General features: G+C 37.6%; 1 protein-coding gene across 29 annotated transcripts in view; it reads right to left on the bottom strand.

Moving 5' to 3' along the window:
- The window catches only part of madd (MAP-kinase activating death domain), a 51,288-nt gene that overhangs the window by 5,558 nt on the left and 20,761 nt on the right, over positions 1-24,969 (bottom strand). For 3 of the 29 annotated variants that reach the window (XM_017303954.1, XM_017303956.1, XM_017303958.1), the window contains 28 exons: positions 24,769-24,925; positions 24,576-24,679; positions 24,283-24,488; positions 23,927-24,177; positions 23,626-23,765; positions 22,632-22,733; positions 22,341-22,382; positions 21,740-21,757; positions 20,772-20,831; positions 15,715-15,823; positions 15,414-15,600; positions 14,683-14,833; positions 14,172-14,375; positions 12,861-12,911; positions 11,388-11,491; positions 11,106-11,189; positions 9,968-10,126; positions 9,535-9,655; positions 8,850-8,912; positions 8,090-8,210; positions 7,911-8,016; positions 7,702-7,812; positions 7,522-7,629; positions 7,274-7,438; positions 7,116-7,188; positions 5,874-5,980; positions 3,255-3,263; positions 2,647-2,716 (listed from right to left, as the gene is read on the bottom strand). In XM_017303954.1, the coding sequence (XP_017159443.1) occupies positions 2,647-2,716; positions 3,255-3,263; positions 5,874-5,980; positions 7,116-7,188; positions 7,274-7,438; positions 7,522-7,629; positions 7,702-7,812; positions 7,911-8,016; positions 8,090-8,210; positions 8,850-8,912; positions 9,535-9,655; positions 9,968-10,126; positions 11,106-11,189; positions 11,388-11,491; positions 12,861-12,911; positions 14,172-14,375; positions 14,683-14,833; positions 15,414-15,600; positions 15,715-15,823; positions 20,772-20,831; positions 21,740-21,757; positions 22,341-22,382; positions 22,632-22,733; positions 23,626-23,765; positions 23,927-24,177; positions 24,283-24,488; positions 24,576-24,679; positions 24,769-24,925 (3,183 nt within the window). The remainder of the gene's footprint in view (positions 1-2,646; positions 2,717-3,254; positions 3,264-5,873; positions 5,981-7,115; positions 7,189-7,273; positions 7,439-7,521; positions 7,630-7,701; positions 7,813-7,910; positions 8,017-8,089; positions 8,211-8,849; positions 8,913-9,534; positions 9,656-9,967; positions 10,127-11,105; positions 11,190-11,387; positions 11,492-12,860; positions 12,912-14,171; positions 14,376-14,682; positions 14,834-15,413; positions 15,601-15,714; positions 15,824-20,771; positions 20,832-21,739; positions 21,758-22,340; positions 22,383-22,631; positions 22,734-23,625; positions 23,766-23,926; positions 24,178-24,282; positions 24,489-24,575; positions 24,680-24,768; positions 24,926-24,969) is intronic. The other 26 variants (XM_008405663.2, XM_008405668.2, XM_008405669.2 and 23 more) reach the window with 24 other exon arrangements.

Genomic DNA, 24,969 nt, shown 5'->3' on the forward strand with positions numbered 1-24,969 from the left:
TGAGATCTGGACAGATGTCGGGGGATTTTGGAAATGCTAAATCCCTTGGAATCAACCCCCGTAAAGCAGCCGTCCCACCTGAGATCCCAACTGGTTGAGATACTGAGGCGGACATTCAGCAAACGACGACCACATGAGGAAAAATGTCAAGATGGATGTTCAAAGCAAAAAAAAAAGAAGAAGAAAAAAGCAAGTGATGAATGAAGGAGAGGAATACTTATTTATACAAAGAAGGTGAAAAATAATCAGCGCAGTGATGGAAAATGGAATAAAAAAATAATCAGCATTAATCTAGTTTGGGGGATTTTTTGAAGAAGAAAGGTGGCAACACTTTACCTGCTGGAGAATGAAGGTTTTCATAGTGGCAAAGATGAGGGCAACATTACAAAAGCAGCACAGAGGCATGACAGTAACTCAGCCAGACATCCAACTTCTACCTCCTGTGATTCTTCTGTGCTGCTCTGTCAGAACTGAGTCATCAGTTTTAACTCCAGCTTGCATAAATAAACAGAGCTGTAACTAATCCAACTGTTGATCACGACTGTCTGGACATAGAGACCATCATAGGTGTAAAACAATTTTTATTTTATCTCAGATTTATTATTCTGAAAAACTTTTTTTTTTAAATAAATGTAAATTAAGATTATAGATTTATTGTCCCATGCTTTAAAAATTGTAATAAAATCTAATAAAAATAAATTATTTATTGAAACATGTGACTTTTTCCTGCGTGTATGGAGTTCACTGAAATTAAAGACTGATTTATCTGCTGCTTATGTTTTATTGGTTAGACTGCACGAGTTGCTGTGGCAACGTCGACTGCTTCTTTTGCTGCAGAGACGGTGCTGCTAAGAAACAAAGAAATCTTCTGTATGCTGGAGTTGTTTGCCTTCGCTCACTTATGGTAATCAAATTGTGGCGGTAAAGCCTCAGATCAGAGTGTGCTTTCTACCAGCTTGTGGTGGAGAATTCACAAGCGTCTGCAGAGGAACATCTCAGGCTGTATGAAAATGAATGACGGCAACTTCACTAAGCTGCTAGCATCCCTCTGTCTACCAACAGCCACAGGAAACATGCCTCATGATTCATCCATCTGCTGAAATCACAATGAGTCATCTAGTATTTTTTCTGTTTTAGACAAAGTAGGTCACTTTATAAATCAGCAACTAAGCGCGTCAGTTTTACGTTTTTATCCATAAATATTAATGCACACCAAAGATTGATCTGGTTTACTATCAGCTGATCCTATAAAAAAATAAAAAAAACACTGATTAAACTTTCTTTCACCTTGACTTCAACAATAATTAGGTGCCAGATGTATCTTTTCTACAGCCGTTTATAGTGTCATAACGCAGCTCAGAAGTGCTTTAAAAGTCTTTGATCTTCTGTGTACGTTTTTGCTGTTCTTCTGATTGTAATTCACCAATTCACAGCAGCTTTGATGTGTCGGTTTTCCTCCATACAGTGCAGTACACTCGCCAGCTTGATATGGACTTTAATGTAAAGTTTAATCCTGCGTCTCAGATTCTGAAGTAAAGATTCTCTTTACTTCAGAATCTGAATCTTTATTAAAGCTACATTTTAACTGCAAAGTAATTTAGTCCTCTTGATTATGGAACTGAATGCTCAGCAACATTTATCAGTGATACAACCAATTTTACCTGGATCTGTTCTGATTGTTGATTAAATTACGGGATAATACATTTTTGAATCTGATTTAGATTTATAGCTCATCTTATCAATTTGTTTGTGTTGTAATTCATACTGAGAGATCGAGGTGTTATGCTTTGACAAAGTTGCAGGTAGCAAAGAGATAAAACACCTACATTTAAACTTGGGGAACTAAAACGCTTTTCAGTTATCCAGTAAAACTTTCTTCACAGAAAAAGGAATTATTTAACAAGGTTTGCCATTAAAACAGATTTAAACAGTTGGGTATAGCCATTAATAACTGTTAGGAAGCTTATCGCATAACTTTAATAAAATCTACACGTAAAAACAGTGAAATTGCAAGGAAGAGATGAATAAGAACTAAATACAACAATTAATTTGTTTTTAGTAATTAAGTTAATTTAAGTAAGTTTTCCAAAGGTAGTTTTAGTCTGAAATCTGAAATAAAATTGGCAGACTAGAAAAGTCGATATCAGCCAGTTATCGTCCAATCAGTGCTACTCCAGATTTTGCAAGTAAAATAATGAGATTTCCTGCTGCTTCCATTCAGTGTTACATTTCGCGTAATTATATTAATTTTAAAGGTAATATGACACATTTAGGGAATTGAAAAATATGGAAACGGTTTTAAAACTGGTTATAAAGAAATGTTAAGGGTTTTTTTTAAAGACGCCTGCCTTGATTGTAAATATAAACATTCAGTGGAAGACAGCAGAAGAAACATCTTCACACACTATTCCTTCTTATCAACTACATCAAGTGTTACTCTGACTCTACTCTGTAACTGAAAACTACATCCTCTATAAAATTTGATGCCCTCTTCCCCACATGCAGACATCAAAACCTCAGCCTTCCTAAAACAGAATGAGGATTCAATTTAGCAAGCCGATCCAAACTCTCGTCAGAGAATTTGCCATGAAGCTGAGTTACTGCCGTGCCGAGTACAGGCCTAGAATCAATAGATGGTGTAATTACCAAATTCCTCCAGGACAAAGACTCCCTTCACTGTATTGCACTTTTTAATGTGACTCAGCTCTATGAAAACCTAAAAACAAACAAAAACAAACAAAAACAAGACAGAACATTATTAACTCAACAACACCGGATGAAGAGTAAACACTTCATATTTAGAAATTAAAAGAAATTAACCGTGTTAAACTCGTTTCATTCAGTATGAAAGGTAAAATAAAAACAACTACACATGAAATGCAAGCGCTTCACAGCTACCAAAAGAAAAGAAACACACTATGAGAAGTTTCCATGGTCAAACGCATACATGGGGAATGGGAAGAAATGCATTTAGTCTGCTCAACAGTAAGTCAGAGTAACTCATTTAGTCAATGAAGTGCATCAGACGTATGAAACGTGTGGTTATATACAAGAAGAATTTATAATGGCAATATGGCCCATATGATGCATACATGGAAGTTTTATACAAAATGGAGACAAGGACACAAAATTAGACTTGCCATACACTACGACAATAAAAAAAAAAAAAGAAAGAAAGAGAAACAGGTAGAGGAAACAAAAGGAACCCAATAAGATGTAACTGCTAATAAGCAAACACAGCAGAGGTTGTGTACCTTCCGCTCCTTGCAGGGGGAGAGAGCATGGGAGAGAAATGGTTTGGATTATTATCGGACAGAAGAGCACAAATACTCGACGACACTCCGAGAGGGCGCTATCTATCTGCAGGAGCCTCGTAAAGATTCAAATCAAGAATCTGAGAGCCAATGATTTAAAAAAAAAAAGAGAAAAAAACACCACAAGAAGATTCAACCACAAGAGCTAGCAAATAGGAATAAGGGAAAAAGGAATAAAGTTTGACTAGAGTGTTGAGAAATTGATTCACCTTTGATTTCCTGGATTTTAAAACATCTCAGTCCCCCAGAGCCCTCCATGCCTCCTCCTCCAGCAACAACGGCTGGCACCAACACAACTCACTCACAACAGCAGAACAGGTAACATGAGGGCAGACCGCTAATCCCACTAGCATGAAGGATGTCACCTCTGACATCACCTCAGAACAAGTCATCTTAGCTCAACTCTGAGCAGTGGGAAAAAACAAAACAAAAAAAACACTTGACAAAACACACAAGAAAAACTGAGTCCAAATGTAAGCTTCTATCTACACCAATCTCCCATCAGATAATCCTTTTTAAGAAAAATGTGTTTGACTTGAAATTGTTACCGTCCACAGCAGCATATAAATTTAATCTTTGGAAAGAAAAAATTCAGGCCAAGAGCCTGAAAAAAAAAATCAAAAGAGGAGATAGAAACTTTAATAGTGTTTACACAGCTCTTGTAAATGTACTTAATGGATGTCACTTTTGTCATCTAAAAACCACAAACATCATGGTATTGTATTGGAATTTTATGTGATTGAGAGTATGGAAGTGCATACTCATAGAGTGGAAGGTAAAGGATACCAATTTCTCACAAATAAATAACTGAAAATTGTGGTGAGCATTTCTCTGTAATCCCTGTGTAGAACCACCTTTTGAGGAAATTACTGCAAGTCTTTTAGGTTATGTCTTCACCAGCTTTGCACATCTGGAGTCTTAAATCTTCCCAGTCTTCAATCCCAGCAGCTCAGACTCAGGGATCACATTACATGAATGTGATCCCTGCATGAAGAAGCCACATTGCATGAAGAAACCAATTAGGTGGCTTCTGAAGGCAACTGGTTGCACTGGATTTTATTTAAAAGCAACAGAACAAAAGAGACTTAATCCTACGCACCAACAATTGTCAGATTTTTATTTGTGAAAAAAAAAAAAAAAGAATGTCTTTCAGGTCACAAATATACACTACTATGCGTTTGTTTATCACAAAAAAAATTCCAGTAAAATACAGTGAAGTTTCTGGTTGTGGCATGTCAAAATATGAAAAAAGGATCTTTGTTAAACGTCCATATCGACATGTTCATGTTTGGTTCCACTTTGATTTATAAGCCACAGAATGATCTGTCAGTTTAGTTCAACCTTGGAGTCAACTACACTGCTGCCTAATGCATGAAAACGAACTGCCCTCCACACAGATTTATCAGCAGAAATAAATGCTGTGACACACAAGTGAAAAAAAAGGGTTTAAATTTTGGGCTTTGAAGACCAAACATTAAATAAAAAACTCAAAAAATGTCTTTGGGGCAGAAAATTTAAAAGAAAAAATATATACTGCACATATGTTTGCAGATATATTTTCTTCAGTAATTTGCTTGAGCAAAACAAATGTAAATTTTCTGTTTCATCATCTCCTTTGCACCTAGTTACGGAGCGATCAGTAGAACTGGCCTGCTATGATCATTCTGCCATTGGGGAGAGTTTGCCTTCTACATTTTGTGACAGTAAAAAGTTTCTTCCGTTTCATTCTAATAAGATACGGGACAGAAAGATAATCAAGAGTTCCAAAGCGGGAGAAAAAAATGCAGTTGGACAAAATGTGCATCAAGTTGATAACAGTTGTCTTCTTTGAGATGATGATGTCAAAAATGTAAAAATGTAAAAAATGTCTCTTGACCTTATTTGGATCCTAAGCTTTCAGGTCTTTGCATCAAATGAAACTAGTCTGCACTCTAATCAGCTAAGAAAATACACAAGCCAAGACTGCCGCTGCCCGCACAGACGTGAAGACGACACATGACAATGTTCAAGGGTCCAAACTTAAAATGAAAAGTTGCTATTATAATATAGCCAATTATTAATGAAAAGTCTTTGCTTAAGGTCATCTGTCTAATCACTGTTGCACAACACACACATTAACACATCGTTTCCTCCCACACAGTAAATGAACATGAGGTCTGAGCACCACAGATGTCGAAGGAAACCAGCGAGGCGGGATGTGTTAACATTTTTTAGAGAACGTCAAGCATGCATAAACACACAAAAAAAAGAGCTAATCCAAAAAAGCAAAAGCACAAACAGAAATTCTTCCTCTAGAGGAAAACGCACGTCAGGACCAGCCAATCAAATACGTTGAAATCAGTAGTACTACACGTCACGTTTTTTATCAAAATTTTTAATGACAATAGAGGAAGACGTCACGGGATGACAAGAAATGCTACAAAGGCAAACGGGAAAGACAAGGAGAGATGGGAACAGAAGGACGTGATGAAGTCTGAGCCATCATGAGTAATTGTTTTTATTCTCATGCCCTTATGCGAGATGAGAGGCAGTTTCTCTGCTGTGGTAATGGCCTCCTACCTGGCTGTGCATGAACTTCAGGTTGATTCCTTCCAGCGTAACCTGAAGCAGTCCACCTTCACCGGTTTTCATGTCCTGGACGGGGAATTCACCGCCAAGCTCTGGGCCTGAGGATAAGGATGGAGAGCGGTTTTCTAACCACAAGGATCAGACGGGGGGTTTTTTCTAATGTGAAATTTCACACATTTCCAGGCTCAAATGCAGAGTTCAGTCCTCATCAGATAACTTTTAAAGGTGACCTAGTATGCTTCCTTCAACAGGAGAGGACAGGTCTATGGGCGATACAGAACATGTTCATTAACTTTCGTGCACAAAATCCTTCTTAATGATAAGACTTTAGTTTGCTCAGTTCTGCCTATTTTGAGCTCTTTTCAGAATGAGCTACTTTAGAGCCTCTTGTCACTTTAAATCCAAATAAGATTATGCTGGCCACGCCCCCCAACTCAACATTAGATTCACATGTAAAAACAACTGCACACAAATGTGCAACTACACAAGAGTACATCCGCCTGCAGAACCACTAAGAACGCAAGTGGTTTCTGAATGGAACGAAAACAACAAAACACTTTTCCAACAGACACTGTGCAGCACATACAATGGTAAAACCAGCTGACCAAATGTGCTGGAGCTCCACTTGGGTTGCTAGGTAAGGGCACAGTGCCTGTAAAATGTGACTTAACAACTGGGAGGTTTGCAAACACTTGGTTTTTTGGACACCAAAAGACGTAGTCTTAATGTCAGAAAATTGCTGTATGGATTTTTTAAGCCCTTGGGCTGTTTTTAGAAGCAGCTGAGACCCAAATCGAAGAACAAAAACATACAAAATGTGAATTTTTCAAAATATGTCTCCTTTAAAGTTCAAATACAAACATGCATTACCTGCAAGGAAATAAGTGAATGGATGGATAGACTGAGAAAATATTTTCCACTTTTTTCATGCCTTCACTTCTGATGAATATGAAAACTACCTAAATTGATGGGGGGTTTTTAAGTCTGCAGTAGTGTTTTTTTTTTCCATTCTAATTATAAAAATTAATTAATGATTAGAATGAATTAATTAGAATAATAAAATTCTAATTCAGAATTTTATGAATAAAAGTATCAGTTATTTGCTTTATGGCAAGGTGCTCCATCATGCTGGATATCCTCTTGTTTTAATTTATATAAACAAGAGGATATCAATTAAATGTCAAAATAAGAGTTGGAAACAGACTGAGCCTCAGTCATTTCAAAGGTAGCAACCTGGTTTAATGCTTTGCTGTCTTGCTGCGGCTCTCTCCATGCTGTCTTTGACACAGTAGTAGAGCTCGCGACACTGAAACAAACAGAGGAAAGTTACTTTCATTTTTAAACAACTTCTTCCTAAAGTTTGCAGAAGCACAAGATGCACAGTTGCAGACCTTTTTGGTATAGAACTTGTTGAGCTGTGTCTCTTGGCCGTTACGTCTCCACAGACACAACACCTTGGTCTTGGGGCAATACGTCATGTTGATGAGCTTCTCGTACCACCAGCGCTCATAAACCGTACCGATGTTGCTGCGCAGGACTATGCAGTCATCACAAACCTTTAAACATTGGTGAACGTTTGTTAGTGCAAAAACAAGAACAGAGCATGATATATGCAGCACTGATGAAAGCCTTTTCCTACCTCCATAAAAAAGATGTCTCCTGTTGTATCAGTGCCAGCATGAACAACAAATGTTTGTTTCTTGATGTGACGACTTCCACTGGGCCTGATGGACAGCTCACGACCATTCTACATAGGATTGGTAAAAATCAATTACAAAAAACTAAGAGGTCAAATGAAAAAAGTGGACAATATATTCACCATGTTGGCCAATTTGTCCAGTATCTCATTGATCTCTTGGCTGTATGTGAGTCCGATGTGAGATTTGCCCATCAAACGTCTCACTTTCTTCCTGACGTCATTTTTGGTCACCTAAATCAACAAAAAACATTTACATGCTGGTCCACTCATCTCAAGGAAAGAAAAATATAAAACTACAGCTGCTTAAACAGAGCAATAGGCTGTCATACTTTCATCATCAGCATGTAAGCAATCATGTTGTGTAGAAGGGTGGCCAAGAGCCTGTCCTCATCGTCCTCCAGACGCTTGCGATCGTGCTCTCCAAGTGACAAGTATCTGAGTTATTACGAAAGACAGAGGGATTCTTAAAACAGTTTTAAAACTCACATTTAGATGGTGAAAAAATAACCTTTCAATCATTTCCTGAGGTCCCTGGTCCATCCCCATTCCTTCACGCTCCAACATCACAGCATCTAAGAAGGCGTCCTCCCAGAACTGCACCTGATCCCAAAGGGTGGAGCGCTCCTTACCTGAAAACAGTTTTTTTCTCAAGTAAGCAAATCTTCTTCAGCTGCTCACTTGGTTCAACTCAAATCGTATGCCAACTTCAATAGAAAATTCCTAAACATATGTATATTTCTTTTACAATTCTAATTTGAGGAACACAAGACATCCAGACTGAAATCAGATTCATCTGGACCTACCCTCAATGACTGACTTGGGTCTTTTTAGAACAAAGTTTCAGGTCTTTTTAATCAGGAAGGCTTTTAATAATTGCATAGATAGAAATGGGACATTTTATTCCAGATTTCTAGCTTTTTTTCCCCTTTGTTTATTATTGGTCTTTGTGAAGAATTTCAGCTCTCTGACTTTTGTAAAGCACTACATAAATCAATAAATGAGTGAAAAGGGACTGCAAATAAAACAATCTGTGTGTAGCCAATATATACAGAAAGATGGTAGATGTGAGACTTTTTTTTCTGTTTTGATATAAAAAAAAACATTTTCCCACCCTTATTTGCACAGATCTACACCTCACTAAAGAACAGGTAAAGCTCTCATCACATCAAAAGACTGAACAGAGCTAGATGAGCTAAGCAAAGAAACACACTCCACCAGCACAACACACACATAACAAAAAAGGGGCAAAGGCAAGAGATCAGCCCTACTTAGAGAAAAGGTTTCCATGGCCGCATCCTCTAGCTGATCCCAAACGGAGCTCTTATCCCGCCCTGGAGAAATTTCCCATGAGCAGCAGGAAAAGAGAAAAAAGCAGCGAGAGCAGCACCGGGGTTAGGCAAAGAGGTGTGAGTGGGTTTAATGGCAAAAAACGAGAGCTGAGCGAGCCGAGATGCACACCACAGAAACATGACAAGGATTAATACAGAGCGTGATTTTTAACACACCGCTTCAAAGCTTCAAGTTTGCATCAGACATTTTCACAGACAAGGACAGATAATAGAACTGGAGTTTGTGTTGACAGAACTACATTAATCCTTCAAGTATTTTGCATTTTAAACACAATTCAGGACTCAGGAAATGGTCCGGTAATATTCTACCAATGCAGATTTTAACTGTTATAGAGCTGAACAATGTTTACTAAAATATGAGTTCAAAGCATCTTGTTCACTTGCATCCACCTAAATAAAATGAGTATACCTGTGGTAATTTAGTAAAACCTTAAAAAATACATGTAAAAAAAAATATACAAGTCAAATGCACAATGTCAACAAAGCATAACAATTTAAACTCAAAGGAAACAGAGCTGTTTCAATAGACATGAAACATCAGATGATCTAATCGTCTGTAGAGCAAGTTTACAGAGCAAACAGATATCAAGAGAGCAGCACCTACCCAGCAAACCTTCAAACAGATAAATCCTCATACTGATGTCCTCCATCGGTTGAACTGGAGGCCCTTTGACTATTGCAGGTAAAGGATCTTTTGCACCTGGTTTAAGAGTGTGAGTTTTTCCCTATGGAAGAAGGACCAGGTTTGTCAAACTGCAAGCACAATGATCACAAGTTTGCTTTGCTAAAATTATCACGACAAAAATTTTATTTTATAAAAAATTTTGGCAGTCGGCAAATTTAGTACTTGCAACGTTTATATTTAATAAAAGAAAAACAAAATTTATGTCCAATGTCAGCTTGCACTTACAAGAGAAAATTTATTTGGACAACTATTCTACATGGCAGTAACAAGGTTTAAGGACTCAGAGAGGATTTTAACCAATCAGTATTCTTTAGAGTATATGGAAGTTTTTTTTGTTATTTTTTTTACTTACAAAGACTGAGCTTGTGGCTGGATTGGTTTCAATCTCGCTGTCAGACAGAGTTCCTCTGGACTGATTCAAATGAGGAGCAGCTCTCCCTCCAAGACCATCTCCTGCTGTGCTGCTCAGGTCACTGTCGGCTCCCAGGGTCTCACCAGAGCTATTGCTAATCTAAAATGTTAAAATTCAGAGTATGAATAAAGGTTTCACACGTAGACTTTTGAATGTTTACATTCACTGTTCACTTAATGCAGTAAAGGTAAATAGAACACAGTATTTTCCATTTTATTAGAGCTTTTTATTAATGAAACTGTAGCTCTGTGTCTTTGGGAGTTTTGCATATTTTCTAATTACATGAGCCATCTGAAAATTCAAACTTATTTTCCTTACCTACATTAAGGAATTAATTCAACATACAGTGGATTATTCTTATACCACAAAAGCATCATGTCTCATTTTTGAGGTTACAGAAAACGAACAATTCCTAAATTTATTCCATATGCTAAATTTAAAATAAATTCAATATTTTGGATACAATCTATAAACAGTAAAAATGGCATTTTGGAACTATATTAAAGAAGAGGATTTAGTAATTATTACAGTTCATTCACAGGCATGTGCCAGTTATCAGTATTAAGGTTTATCGAAATGTAGCCGTTAACATCTTTCATACCATACAGTTTAATCGAGAGCCAAAAAGCCAAAAAGGGCCAAAAAGTCCCGAGTCTATTCTGGGTTGATGGGAGTACAGAGCAGGGCTGTCCCTCCCCCACCTGTTGCTCAACACTGTGTCAGCAGGCTAAAATACAGCACCTAAGGCTGGTTAACAATATTTCCGGTCACAAAAAAATAAAATTCTAAAAAAACTATTTAAGTATATAGTGAAAGTCTTTTTTTTCTAGGTTTTTTTCTGCTCAAGCCTATATCAAAATACACAATGCAGACAGCATTGTTACTGTAGTAATAATCAATACGACACATTATTGAAACAGCAGTTGGAAAATATGATTATTTAAAATAAAACAAAGTGGCTCATGTCATGTATTTTTGGATGAATGATGGGCGCACTCCTGTTGACCAGCTGGAAAAAAAACAAACAAAAAAAAAAGAATAAATAAAGTGCAAGTCATCCGAGTTGGCCGTGCCCTACCACTGTGCTGGCCTCTGAGTCCTGGCTGGTGCTCCTCGTGAGGATCGGCGGCTCTGAACTGGTTACAGACTCCGTGTCGCTCTTCTATACAAGGAATGAAAAAAAAAAGTTGATTAGCTGTCGCAGAATGTGAACTCTCTCTCCAAATAAGGTGCACTTAGGTTATAATTATAATCTCAAAGTAAAACAGTTCAATGTACTATAACAACAAACAAAACAAATTACATCCAAGATTTTATTATCACTAATATCTTTTCACACAGCAGTAATTATAGGACAAACCTGAGAACCAGATGCGACACTGAGTCCACTATCAGCACTGATCTGTGATTTCTTCTCCTCTGCGTCAGTCACCTGCGGGCGATGCTGCTTTGCCCCTTCAGCCCCTGCAAATTACATCTAATTATCAGCCTGTTTTCACATGTGGCCTCATGATGTTCTTACCTTACAGAAGGCCGCCTCACTCAAAGCCTGCACAGCATAGTAGCCCTGACACTACATCCCTTTGAAGGGACAAAGGCGTTTAGACATCTCACTATGTGTGTACCCTGCACACTCAATTACAATAGCTTTATGAAGTTTGAGAAAAACCTTTCATTTCCAATATATAAGCTGCTACTAGCTTTAAAGTGTAGGGAGGCATTTTTCTTTACTAATTATACAGAATAGGAAGCTTGTTTCGTAAAAAAAAATTCAAAACTTCCTGTGCAAGTTACTCTGGTTCAGAGTAAGATCATCTTAACAGGACAGAGAGAGAAGACAGAGGCAAGCACAGAAAGCAGAAAACATTGCAATTCGGAAAACATTACAAATGAAAACAAAACTGCAAGAGCGAGACATTATTTTTCAATCAGTGTTGCAAATGTGGCCCAATTTACACCAAAATCCCACAAACAGACACAGGCAGTTAGGCATGCAGACAAACTCATGGTCGGTAAAGGAGACATTTTCTGTTTCAAGTGTGCCTGTTATCTTTGTAGGTGGACATGTGGCGACACGTACATCCATAGAGGTCCGTGTAGTTCTCACTTTTTTGTGACATTTAACTTTGGCAAAGCGATTCATAATGCATCAGAAAACTGTGGGAAGTTGGCTGTAATGTTACAGCAAGTCACTTGAAACTGGAAAAAAGTACAGTTAAAAAGAGCAGGACAGGGCAGCAGGTATTCATTTCTGCTCATCTAGATGCATGATTGCAAGAGAGGAAAAAGAAAAACATGATAAAACAATACACTTTGCTTCAGCTTAAGCCAATAAATGTTAGAGTAAGCTTCTCTCATTTTTATGTCAGCTAGTCCAACAATCCTAAAGATTTTAACTTTTACTCTTCATCATATTTTGTTTTTAGCCTTATATAATGAAAACACAAGTTGTGCATAATTGTCAAATAGAAGGATGAGGTATGTTTTTCACCTTTTTTTGCTTTTACAAATACAAATATTAACAGTGTGACATGCATTTTTACTCTTTTGGAATAATTAAAATAAGATGACCTCAGCCTATCCAACTTCAACTTTTAATTTATACTCAAATATTTAAAACACATTGACACTATAACCCCTAATTTGGGGAGGGGTTGTCCATTCAGATCTCGATTATTGCTGGTTAGTTTCACGGATAAAAATATACACGAGTGAGGGAAGAGGTAAAAAAAAATAAAAATAAGTGCAAAGGGGGTTGAAAAAAAAATCACTTTAACACCCCAGTTTTTAAGTTAGGTTTTTTTTTTTTTTTGGTGTGTGAAAAGTCTCTTACTCTGTTGTTTTTCCATAGCTTTTTGCTTATCCTGGTGCTTGCTCCACAATTCTACCCAAGATGCATTGCAAGCAAGGAGAGAAAGACAGAGAGAGAGTCAGAGAGCTGGTTGAAAAGGCATGTATGGTGGGTGAGCATTAAAACCAAACTCAAAACAAAATAAGCATTATAATGCTTTACTTTCTAAAAGAAGGTGTTTTGTAATGTTGGCATGTAGTGTTGATTCATTTAGGACAAAATTATATAAAAAACAAATGTTATAGGGCTATATTGGATTTGTTATGCAACAGCTACTTAGGTAACATTACAAAACACCCCAAGCTCTCCACACAGAGTCCTGGAGAGCCACACAGTGCTGTTACAGAGCTTTGGCTCTGATCGTCTACGTTCATCCATCGCATGTGTCTGGCTTTCCAGAGCAAAGGTGAAAACGAGGAGGCTGATTGGGAAAAAGAGCGTGGGATGATGTTGATAGCCAGTGAGTGGAATGGAGTAGTTGCAGAAGCTGAGATGCAAGTCTCACAGCATTCTGTAGAATTGAAGGTGCAACTTCTAACAGGTAGAAAAAGGGGTGAGGGTAGGAGAGGTGTGGGTGGACGAACTGAGAGGAGTCCCCTGTAGACAGACCCAGAATTTTATTTGAAAAATCAAGGACTATATGCCCAAAAAACAAGTCTGTTGTAGGAATTTTCTATATACTGGGACTGTTTACTGGGGAGTTTTGTTTCCACCCTCCATGCTGATAGTAAAAGGAGCTGTTTTGTTTTTTGTTCATTTTCTACAGCACACCTTGAAGAAACCTGCAGTAAAGGCTCAGATGAACACCGATTTGACCATCGATGTGTATAACTCTACTTTCCCCTTGTCCCCTACTGCAGATTTTCACACTGCAAGAACAAAACAACCACATGCATTCAAGGTGCTAATAGGCCAACAACAGAACCCCGAAGGGGAGGAAAACAGCTTCACGGATGTTTAAGGAAAAGGTCACAAACACACACAGTCCAGGCTGGAAACAGGATGAATATTCCAGACACTTCAAAACTAATTTATTATACATCTTTAATTTAATTTAAACAATTTTAATATAAAATTTCAGCTTGTTAGCCATCCTATGTGATTATCAACAGTAATTTCAGTTAAAGTGTGTGGAATATAATAACACCTGTTGGTTGTTGTCTGGGGGATCTTTCACTGAGACGGCTGGAAGTAGGGTGGGGAGGTTTAAGGTTGATGAGCTTGTACGGTGGGGGGCAGGGGAAGGAGGGGGGTTACAGTGCACATGCAACCAGGCTTGAGTGGTGTACACACCAATCGAGGCAATAAAGTTCTCCTCGTTCAGACTTCGGGTATCAAAATGGCGGGCTCCTCTGCCCGTGGTGTGGTGAGGCAGCTGCAGCTGGGGGATATTCAGGAGGCCCTGAGGTCTGGCTGTCTCCATACGACCAGAAGGACTCTCTTTACTCCCCGGGCTGCCAGAACTGTCTGTGGGACTTCGCTTGCGCTTTTCCGGGTCTACCAAGTTACCAAAATTAAGGGGGCCAAAGACAAAGTTCATCAAACACAGGAGAAGGAAGTATGTTAAAAGTTTAAAATGGGGAGAAGAAAAATATTATTTGACAGGAAAAAAAAGCAAAGAACAGCTTTAGTTAATGCCTTAAGACAGTCTGACATGCAGCACAAACGCATTGGCAAGTAAACAATACAAGCATCCTGTTGTTAGCCTGGACATAGAATCTTATACATTTCTAAGAGTACTTCATATGAATCTCACAATTCGGTATAAACTTCATGAAGGCAGTTGTTAAGTTTTAGGGCATACCTTTGGTTTGATAATGTGTGCGTGCTATTTCCAGCAGGCTGAAGACACTAGCCATTCCTCCAAGACCAGCATTGGTATAAGAATGCTCCAGACTGGAAACTGTGCACTTCAGGATGTCCAGCATGCCTTTGTAAACTTTTCTGTTCACCTCCTGGAAACAAACAACTGGTTATTGAAGGTTTGCCATCACAAGCAACTCATAATCTGATCATGATCTAGGATTTTACAATCTCCAGATCATTACAAAGACAGAATACAGGCCTCAAAAATACACTAATGCATGCCCTCCAGAAACAAGCTTCAGATTTGATTTTCTGCAAATCAAGTCTCTGGCAAAACTATTCATACCCCTTGGTCTTTCCATGAGGTAAGATGCATGTTATTGGATCCCAATAACATGCATCGTTGATGAAATCAATGATTAATTGGGAAGAAGCTTGAAAAATAATGTTCTACAATTGTCATTACATTTCTTTCCTCTTAAAACACTGAATAAAATTTGACATTTAGTTCCCATCTTCACCTTCCCTTTTTACACATTTCTAGTTTAATTACTTTCAACTGAGACTACTAAACCTTTTTCAAAAATATTCAGAGCTCTGGACAAATTGCAGTGCACTGTTCAATCTTTTACTAGAAAATGGAATCACTAACCTACCAAAACAATAATGAATGTTAAAAAGTTCAAGGCTCATGAATAGTTTCTATCTTGCAGAAAACAAGCATCTCACCACATCACGTATGATCTCCTGTCTGGCGTCTTCCTCCGACTGGACGGCTCTGTTCAGCTTACTCAGCACAAAGACACGGAGCTGCTCGTTCTCCAGCAGTCGGCGAACCTTTTTCATGTTAAGCCAGCCGACGCCCTGTCCTTCCAGAACACCCTGCACCACTTCCTTTAAAAACTGCTGGTTCTCACTGGGCCAAAACACATCATTAGGTTATTTTGCAGCTTTTGAAGTGAACTACAGTCATTCCTATTTTGTCTAACATCTCTGATTGCTAATGATGTGTGGCAAAAGCTTCAGGTACCTTGTGTTGTTGACCCGCCCCTGCGGTGAGGGAGATTCTCTCTTCACAGTCGGGCTGTGTTTGATCACCGAAGACTTTTGGTCCACAAGTGCTCGGGGTGCACGCGCCCCTGCAAAAAAAAAAAAAAATCAAATAACATTCTCACAATCAGAAACGCACAAAAAAAAGAGCACTCAAGTGGACTGGACTCAATGGGAATTTAAAAAGCTGGAAACTATTTGCAAACTGTTGTGTTTATAACGTCACACAGGGCAACGAACATCATTGTGTACAGAGGACAGAAACATTTGGGAATTTATCTACTGGAGGACAGACAAATTACAGGGGCAGAGCCTATTATTACAAGAGAAATAAAAGACAAACCAAACGGACAAAATGCAAACTCACTCACACACACAATCAAGAATCCATTTGGCTCTCTTGGTAAGGGCATTACACATTAGCAGCATAAAGTAGTTAAGGTCAGTGGAAGGACAGCGTCGGTAGTAGTTAGTAAATGACATGCACAAAAGAAAACAATGAGGTGAAAATGGTGTTTATATTACTGTATTGTTAAAATGCAGAGAGCCTGACAATCTGTGATAAACAGCTAAATTATGATGTATTAAATAGAAGTGGTAGTGACAGCATGTGAGTCAGGTGTCTGATCTGCACCACTCACACCACCAGCAACAGACTCAACTGCTGTTTATACCAAGGAGTTAACATAAGATCAAAGTGTTCTTTTTTGTGTGAAGCAAAACCATATATAAAATGAGATGGGTTAATTGCATGTACTTTCATATATTAAAATCAACTTCAAAACAGTGGCAGGACGGATGTTGAGCTAAACAGACTAAACTGTAAATCCAACTTTAAATATGAAATAAATAAGACAGCTTTCTTTTCTATGTTTAGACAAGTTTAAATGCATGACACAGAAATTATTACACATTATTTAGGTGTTCCTATAACACCTGTATTTCAGTCAGGAATGAAATGAAAATATTTTGAAAATATGGTGTTCAAAATATTTCTGAACAGCACTGAAAGCAACACATTGTAGTTTAATTTCTTTTAATTCTAGATATCAAACATTATGCATTATCTAACAGTGGATGCAAAAGGATTACCATTATAATTTCTTACAAATACAAGTATTGTAAAAAAAAAATTAAAAAAAATCAATTCACAATAAAAGCCAAAAGCTTAACTTCTCAATTTTATTTCTCATCTCACAGTGAAAAACTTAAATATTTTAAATATTTTGATTTAGATCATTTTACACAAAACTACACCACGATAAGCTACTCAACACTATCATACCATAAGTAAGTAATAATCTATATATTACAAGCTTATAATATTACTGTACACAAAATGCATACAGCAAAGAATTGCATGGACTGCAGTAAAGTTTTACTAAGTATTTATGCATCTTTTTATGTCTGGGTTACATTTAGTGAAAATTATTTAATGTAGCATAAACTGCTTTAAATGGTATAAACTTTATGAGGTCATCAAGTCATTAAAGCTACAGTTAAATTGCTTCAATGCAAAAACCGCAGCCAGAAGACTATTTTGCAATAATACTTTATTGCCCAGATAGATATCTATGATTTTATTTCATTTCTTCCAGTGGTTGGTGAGACTATTCATTATCTGGGCTATCTGCTTACTCTGAGCCCAAAGTAGAAATACAACACGTTAATTATTAGTTTATTTATCACAAGTCTTTTTTTTATCGCAACATTCACAATTACTATTCCATATCTGTTCATTTGTGCAGCCATATTTAAACTTGGAACAAAACAAATTCAAATGTATGCCACTGTTTGATAGGTGCATAAAATTACAGGCTGGAAGTAAATTTAGAACTGATAGTTTTTTCACAGACCTCAATTTAATGTGTATAAAAATGCAAAGTAAAATTCTTATTTCTAAAAACCAATAATAAAAACTTAGCTATGAAAATTCCCAGTGTGTAAAAAATTGTGTTACACCTAAAATGTAGCTGTTGAAGAACCAGTGTCTGAGAATAATAGCTAACTTTTGCCCTGTGTACATTTAGTTTTATGATGTCTTGAAAATATCAAAATCAACAATGTAAAGCTTTTACACAAAAAAGGTATGAGGACTGGGGAACAATCCAATTTATATCTCCATCCACATAACTAACACCACTCGGTCTACTCAAATATAAATGCCACTTAGCGTAAGGGCTGTACGATATTAACAAATCTTGCAATGTCGATAATGGTAAATATTGTGATAATATCAGGTGTGACATATGCCAGTTTTCTTCTTTCCTCCCTTCTTCATCTGTGCTTCCATCACTGTGACCTTTAGCATTTTGGACAGTGTCATTTGTGTGTTGTGTGAGCATCTGCTGCCATGAGATTTTTACATAACCAGCAAACAGCTGGCACTAAATACCGTTTAGATTAAGGCTGCCTGCCAAACACTCGACGAGATGCAAAAAAGTTTCAGAGAAAAAAAGTTTAATGAAGAAGCTAATCTTGCATGTTTTCAAATATTCTTATCCTCCTTCATACCCTGTGTCAGTTATGATAAATCTGGTTTAGCAATTATTACACACCTTCAAAACACAACTTTTCCACCTCCCTTAGCTGTAAACCTGTCTTCTAAAATCGTTGGTACTTTATTGAAAGTGAAAGCAATAACTGCCATGATTCAGTTCTCATTTATCCAGTGGAAGACGTGGATTACCCTGTACGGCCTGTAGTATGACATCCTCGGGATAAGTACTGCATTTCTGCTTGGTGTTCTGCTCTTTTCCAGCCAGCCAGTGTCACTTCCCTCATTTACTTATTTCAATGAGGATAAAGAACCAAATCTTTAAAGCAAGCATTCCAGCTGCCACCTTCATGTCATTTCTTTAACCAAAGTGCAGTCATTCAAGCATTTAACAAAATCCTCACAGGCCTTGGGCAGATCTCTGCTTTCAAAAGGCTCATTGCATCTTGTCAATCACTCTACAGTAAACTCTCTCTGCTTTCCTAAAATAGAGTATACAGGTTTGGTTTGAGTAGTACTCCACTGGAAAGAGAAAAAAGAGTTAGGGTAAAGGAAAAACCCTTATTGCTTTTCCAATGAGGGTCATAGAGATAATTTCTTGGGCTTTTTGTTTTAACTGATGTAAGAGTTCGCATCCAGTACCATCCACATTATTTTCCATGTAGGAACACTTCTATTGCTTTAGAGGCACCGAGTTGGTTTATTATTTTTTTAATTCAGTTTACAGCTAATGAGGACTTATATATGACTCAACCAAATATGAGTAAAGCAACTATGTTTGTGTACAGTTATTTCAATGCAAATTTTTGAATTTACCAATATGGACGTGTTTATAGGACACACTAAAATCCCACATCAGAGCCGAATGTACAAACAGTGCACACTGTCTTTGTTGAACACGTTTCCATGCTAAAGTTTACATACATAATAAACTGATCATAGAAATGTGCAGCCTCATGGTAATACCAAGGCAGATGTACATTCATCTATTCTTTTATAGGCCCCTTTGGCGACACCTAGAGGCTACACCGCAAAACTCACTGTGGAAAAAAAGTTAAACATCAAAAGCATGCAGTGTGATGCAGAAAATACTCTTTCATAATTACTTTATCATCATTATTACAATAATAGTCAGAGGACCAATCATTTTGTGTGAATAGAGGGGTTCTTGATCCTTTGCAGCATAAAGAACTTAGGGTGCTCTGATTATGTTTTAATATTTTAGACCAAATTAATTTTAATAGACAAAAATCACACAAAATGCACATTTTTTAAAAATCTGCATCCATCCATTTCAGTTATTACACAACAAAACTACCCAAACCAATCTGAAAAAAAGAAATTATATCTTAAGCCCAACAGTCGTGGCATTTAGTTTGTAATAAAGAGCAGTTTGCCTTTTCAGGTGCTGTGAAGGAACTTTGAGACCCTCTTCTTTCCATGACTGGTTTTAATTTAGACCCAGTATTTTCAGACAAGAAAGGCATAATTTACATTATGACACTCAATTGGATTCAAGTCCAAACGTTGACTAGGTCACTCTAAAAGCTTCATTTTGTTTTTCCGAACAATTGGATTTGCTGGTTCTTTGGATCATTGTTCTCCTGCAGAACCCCGGTGTGACTGAGCTGAACTTCACAGACTTATTGTCAGACATTTTCCTTCAGGATTTTCTGACAGAGAAGAGTTAATGGTTCCAAATCCTACAAATGCAAGATATTTTCCTAAAGTCTGGGAGATGAGGATGACATTTGTTGGGAAAAAAATTTGAATGGGCCTTTGTGTTTTTATATAAAGGGTATATATAAAAAGGGTATTCAATTCAGAATTAAACATACAAGAAAGTGAAATCTCAAATCACATTAATAAATAAATCCCACCCCTGTATGGTTTTATTGATCCAAACCTTTTGAAGAATGTTTTTGCATGTGTCCTGTAAACAAGCATTTTCCTCAGTTCTCCAAATCCCTCCAGGAATAGAGATGTGGGAGGTGAATTCAAAATAACCACTTGCTTTTATCTTGCAGAACAAAACCTTGACTCCAGCTTAGTTTATTATTTTATTTTACTGCAGTCATGTCTTCTTGTTCTCAAAACAGTTACAGTACAGCAAGATTCAGCCAAACCCCACTTTTGTACTCTGAAGAAGCATGAAAGGAGTAGAAAAAGATGGTAGGTCACCAATATTATTATTCAGCATTTAAAAGTTATTTTTTTCTTGATGGCTAACTGGTGGGTTATTCATCAACTTAATGTAGAACCTAAATCTAAAGTTATATTGTTTTTCTGCAACTTAACTGTGATAAGTCTAGTTTAAGAAATGAAGCCAAACACTTTATGAGGTGAAATAACAGACTGAAATAAGAAAAGTCATTAGAAATGACAATATGACCAGACAAAACACTCAGTTTTCACGGCTTCTGATGAGGCTTCAGACAGTGACTGACATGAGAGGAAGACATGGTGGAAATGCTGGGGAAGATGTAATTGACTGGCTTGGAGAAGCATGCAGCTCACTCAAAAAAAGGGGGAGAACCCACCTTCTCCGCTCCCCGGGCCGGCCTCTGTAATTATCTCCATTAGAGAATTTAGCCCAAATACTGCACACAAAACTCAGGATTAGTGCAGCGAAAAGGTGAACAGAAAGAGGGACACCGGCCCAGACACAACCAGTCCGAACATCAACCCAACAAACAGACATGCATACTTAAAATGATGCAAAAGTGCAACCAAAAAACTAAAAAACAGAAGGCAAACAGAAAAAAGAAATAGCATGAACTCATGAGCCTGGATGTGACTGAAAAAGTGAACAACAGTCAAGTTTTTAGTAAGACGATTATCATTTACAGTTGGTGAGTACACTGTAAATATGTTGGCTATGTACACATCACTGCTTGAACTGTGTGTAAGATGCTGGACATTTTAACAGTTACAATAAATAGGGATAAATCCTTAGAAAGTATGCACATTTATATTTCCCTAACCCTTCTCCAATAAGGGAGACAGGCTTCTAATGGGAACAAAACACAAAAAGATAAGCAGTAGAGTCACTAATTAAATTAAATATCTTGCAAATGCTTTTAGAAGATTAGTAATAGCCAAGAGCAAGTATCACCAAGCACACAAATAAGGCAACAACAAAAAAATGTCAGTGAAGGTTTGCTATTATTCCATTAACTACAGACAGATCTTTCTGTGAACATTAACTAAAGAGCAAATGACATTTTATTAATTGACAAAATTAAGGTAGAAAGATATAGATGCCACACCAAGAAATGATGGCAGTCACAGAAAAAAAAAGAACAAAAAAAGACTTTCAACAGTGACACAAACAGGAATAACAGAGGAACAAAAAGGGAAAGTAAACATAAACATGTAGTGGATACTAAAGGTGTAAGTTCTATCTCAGTCCTACTCTGAGAACAGGATGCAAGGCAGGAACATGTCACTTTGTAAGGTCACAGAAATGTCTAGTCAAGGACAAACTATCACACCAGACATAACATACCCGGACTGTCAGGGGAATCTGAACAACAAAGACAAAACAAATCACGATCAAAAGGAACAGAACACCTTTAATGGCAGCTATTCCACATTGAGTGGAGCTATTGAGTATCTTCACCATGAATCATCTGTTGTTTTTTTTCTCTCAATTGAAGAGAAAATCCATCCTAAGCAGAGTTTATACTAACCCAGAGAAAAATGACAAGCACTATGTTATATGTTCATCAATTTATTGGTAGTTGAGAAGTGTTCATTCTTTTACCCACAATGTTTTGTTTCAGTTTGTCTTGAAACTTGACTCATTTAAAACTGTGTTATGATAGTTACTGAAACTTTTAAAGTTCCAGCAACTATCTTTATCCATATTACCCAGTTCTCCGCCTAACCTTACACCAACAAATTAGGAGTCAGTGGAGTGAAAAAAAACTGTACAAGAGAAAGAAATGCTGAGTTATTCCTTTTGACAACACAATAAAGTCTGCTTTGGAGTGGATTTTCCTGAGAGAAAATGTTTCACATTTCCTCAATATTCTCCTTTAAATAGTGCCATGTATGTTTGGCAATCCAGTGCAAGGAGAGAAAAGCTTTAAAATCCTTTTACAAACCTGCTTGCTCCATTTCCTCCTCAACATCAAAATTAAAATATTCTTTTACACCCCAAAAAATGTCAGAGAAGGCAGAAAAGAACAAACACATTTATAAACAAATAAAAATGTTTTCTTTTGACATTTAGTGTACATAGTTCAGCTCTTAATCTGTAACAGCTGGAGATGTATAAAAATCTGTAGCATAAATATTTTAAAAATTGAGCAAATAGGATCGAGTTATCCTAGGATGGCAGAAATGGACCTTGTGTACAACTTGAATCTGTGTAATAGTCATTAGTTCCCTCCTACCTTTCAGGCTGGGAAAAGGTGTTGATTTCTCCCTGGCTGCTTTGTTGGGAAGGGCCAGATTGGACAGGCTGAAGCTGGTGCCGTGGTTCTTGTAAAGATTACCTGGTGAAGGATCAAAGAGACAATTACTAAAGCAAAATATGATCAAATACTGTTGGTACTATTCAAGTCCATTAAATGAGACTTGATTGGTGGCAGGGGTATTCTCTGGGTTGAAAGTTCACATCCTGCCTGTTGTTGCACACTGTCAATCAGCTAGCTTAAGAAAGGCCGTAGTTTCTTTCATTTCACCGAGAAAGGCATTTTCACAACCAGAAATATTCATGGTTGTGACCAAAAAGTCTAATTGTGGTGTCAAAACAAAAGGAGGGCCACCTATCACTCTTACTAAAACTATAGTCAGTAAGATACAAGAAGCACATCTATTAAGCAGCCAACACAACTAATTAACCGCCTACATTCAGCTTTGTACAGTATTACTCTATAAAGAGCAACAAAAAAGGATAATATCTTGTGCAGTAATCGCTTGAATTCTGATACATTAAGGGAGCGTTTATGCTATATTTATGATTGAGGCTATGCATGGAAATAAAAAATGTTAGATGTTAAAATGTAAAATAAATGTAATGAACAACACTATATTATATAAGTAGCAGTAGGAATGGCTGTCCAGATAAAAAGTGTTTTTTTTTTTCCATTTCCGTTGAAATAAAATGAGACAATTTTAACTTAAAATACAAAACTTAATCCCGTGAAAGGTGTTTTGTACTAACTTTAAATTTGCCATTTTGATACATTTAACTGGATGCTGTTTATTACAACAAACAAATCATCATCATAAAAAAACAAAACAAAAGAACTGCCAGCCATCTTGTCTGTCAATGTGGAAGGGGGCAGTTTTCCCATCTGGATGTTTTAACTTTCTTCTGTTGATTCTATAGTAATCAGTGAAGCTACATTCATTCATCTACACTGATACTTGATTTATTCTTACTGGCAAAAGACATAAGTCCACCAAATCCATCATTGCTGCTGTTGGAGATGGTGGAATTGGGGGAGCTGTTACGCGAGTCTCCTTCTCCATCAGACTCTCCTGGGAGCCTCAGGCTGCTGGGACGTAAAGGCCGCTGAGCCCTGAAACCAAAAGAAAGGTCACATGAGATATTAAATCACACACACACACACACACACACACACAGGTTCACACAAAAATGGACGGTAAGATCAACACATCCATGACACAAACATAGCTTGGATGGTGAGAGAAAGAGCATCTAAATGCTGCATGTACACACTTGTTGCCATTGAGGTTCTGGTTGAACCGAGGGGTGTAGGATTCCACTTGCTCTTCTTCCGCTTCTTCCTCAGTGGGGAAGCCATACTGAGGCTCAAAGTATGGGTTGTCATACTCTTGCTTTTTGCTGACAGAATCCACCAGACCAGAATCTGCTGCTGGTCTGAGAAACGGCTGACTGCCGATTCCAGGGACTGGGTTCTGCAAAGCGGCGCTTGCTGATGCTTCAATCTCAGGTGCTTCAGCTTGTTCCTGTCAACACAGATACATATACATTGTGTAAATCATTTCTTATTAGCAACACATAAGAGAGTTGTATGAAGATAATCTCTAACGTTGAATGAAATAGTCACACACATGGTTGACTCCTTGGATGATTGTGCTAGGGCTTGAGCTTGCCGTTGTGCTGGAGCTTGAACGAAGAGGCTGTCCGTCTGACTGTTCAGCAGCTCCTTCCCCACTAGAAGGACCATCCACACTATGGCTATCCTTTAAATCGTGCAAGTCTTGAAACTCAACCTCGCTGGCATCGCCTAGTGCAGCATGAGTTGGAGGATCCAAACCTAAAAGACACGGACTACTCAATGACAATGCCAAAAAAAGAAAAGCATTCATACTGCCTGGGTTGGTTTTGAATCAAAAGATCATACTTGGTGTATCCCCCTGGATGTCGCCTTGAATCATCTCACTCACTAAGTCCCCAAGTGAAGAATAGGAAGAGCTGGAGTCGTCATATCTATCACTGTCACTACCACTGAGACAAAACCAAGAACAGAATATCTGAAGCTGCTCAACAAATATGTTACAAATGAGCCAGATCAGACAAGGACCTGGTTTCCTAACCTGTCTGTAGGATCAGACTCATTGCCTTCATCTTCCAATGGACCAGCCATAGCTTCCACCAGCAGAGAGCTTCCGTCATAGACTCTGTAGACCACTGGCTGCAGCTGATGTGCGTACCATTTTGACTTGTCTCCAATTAAAGATGGATCATATACATCTAAAACAGATAAAAACAGCAGCTTGGTGGTCAATTCAATTCAA

The sequence above is a fragment of the Poecilia reticulata genome, linkage group LG3 (assembly GCF_000633615.1).
Source record: "Poecilia reticulata strain Guanapo linkage group LG3, Guppy_female_1.0+MT, whole genome shotgun sequence".
NCBI lineage: Eukaryota > Metazoa > Chordata > Actinopteri > Cyprinodontiformes > Poeciliidae > Poecilia > Poecilia reticulata.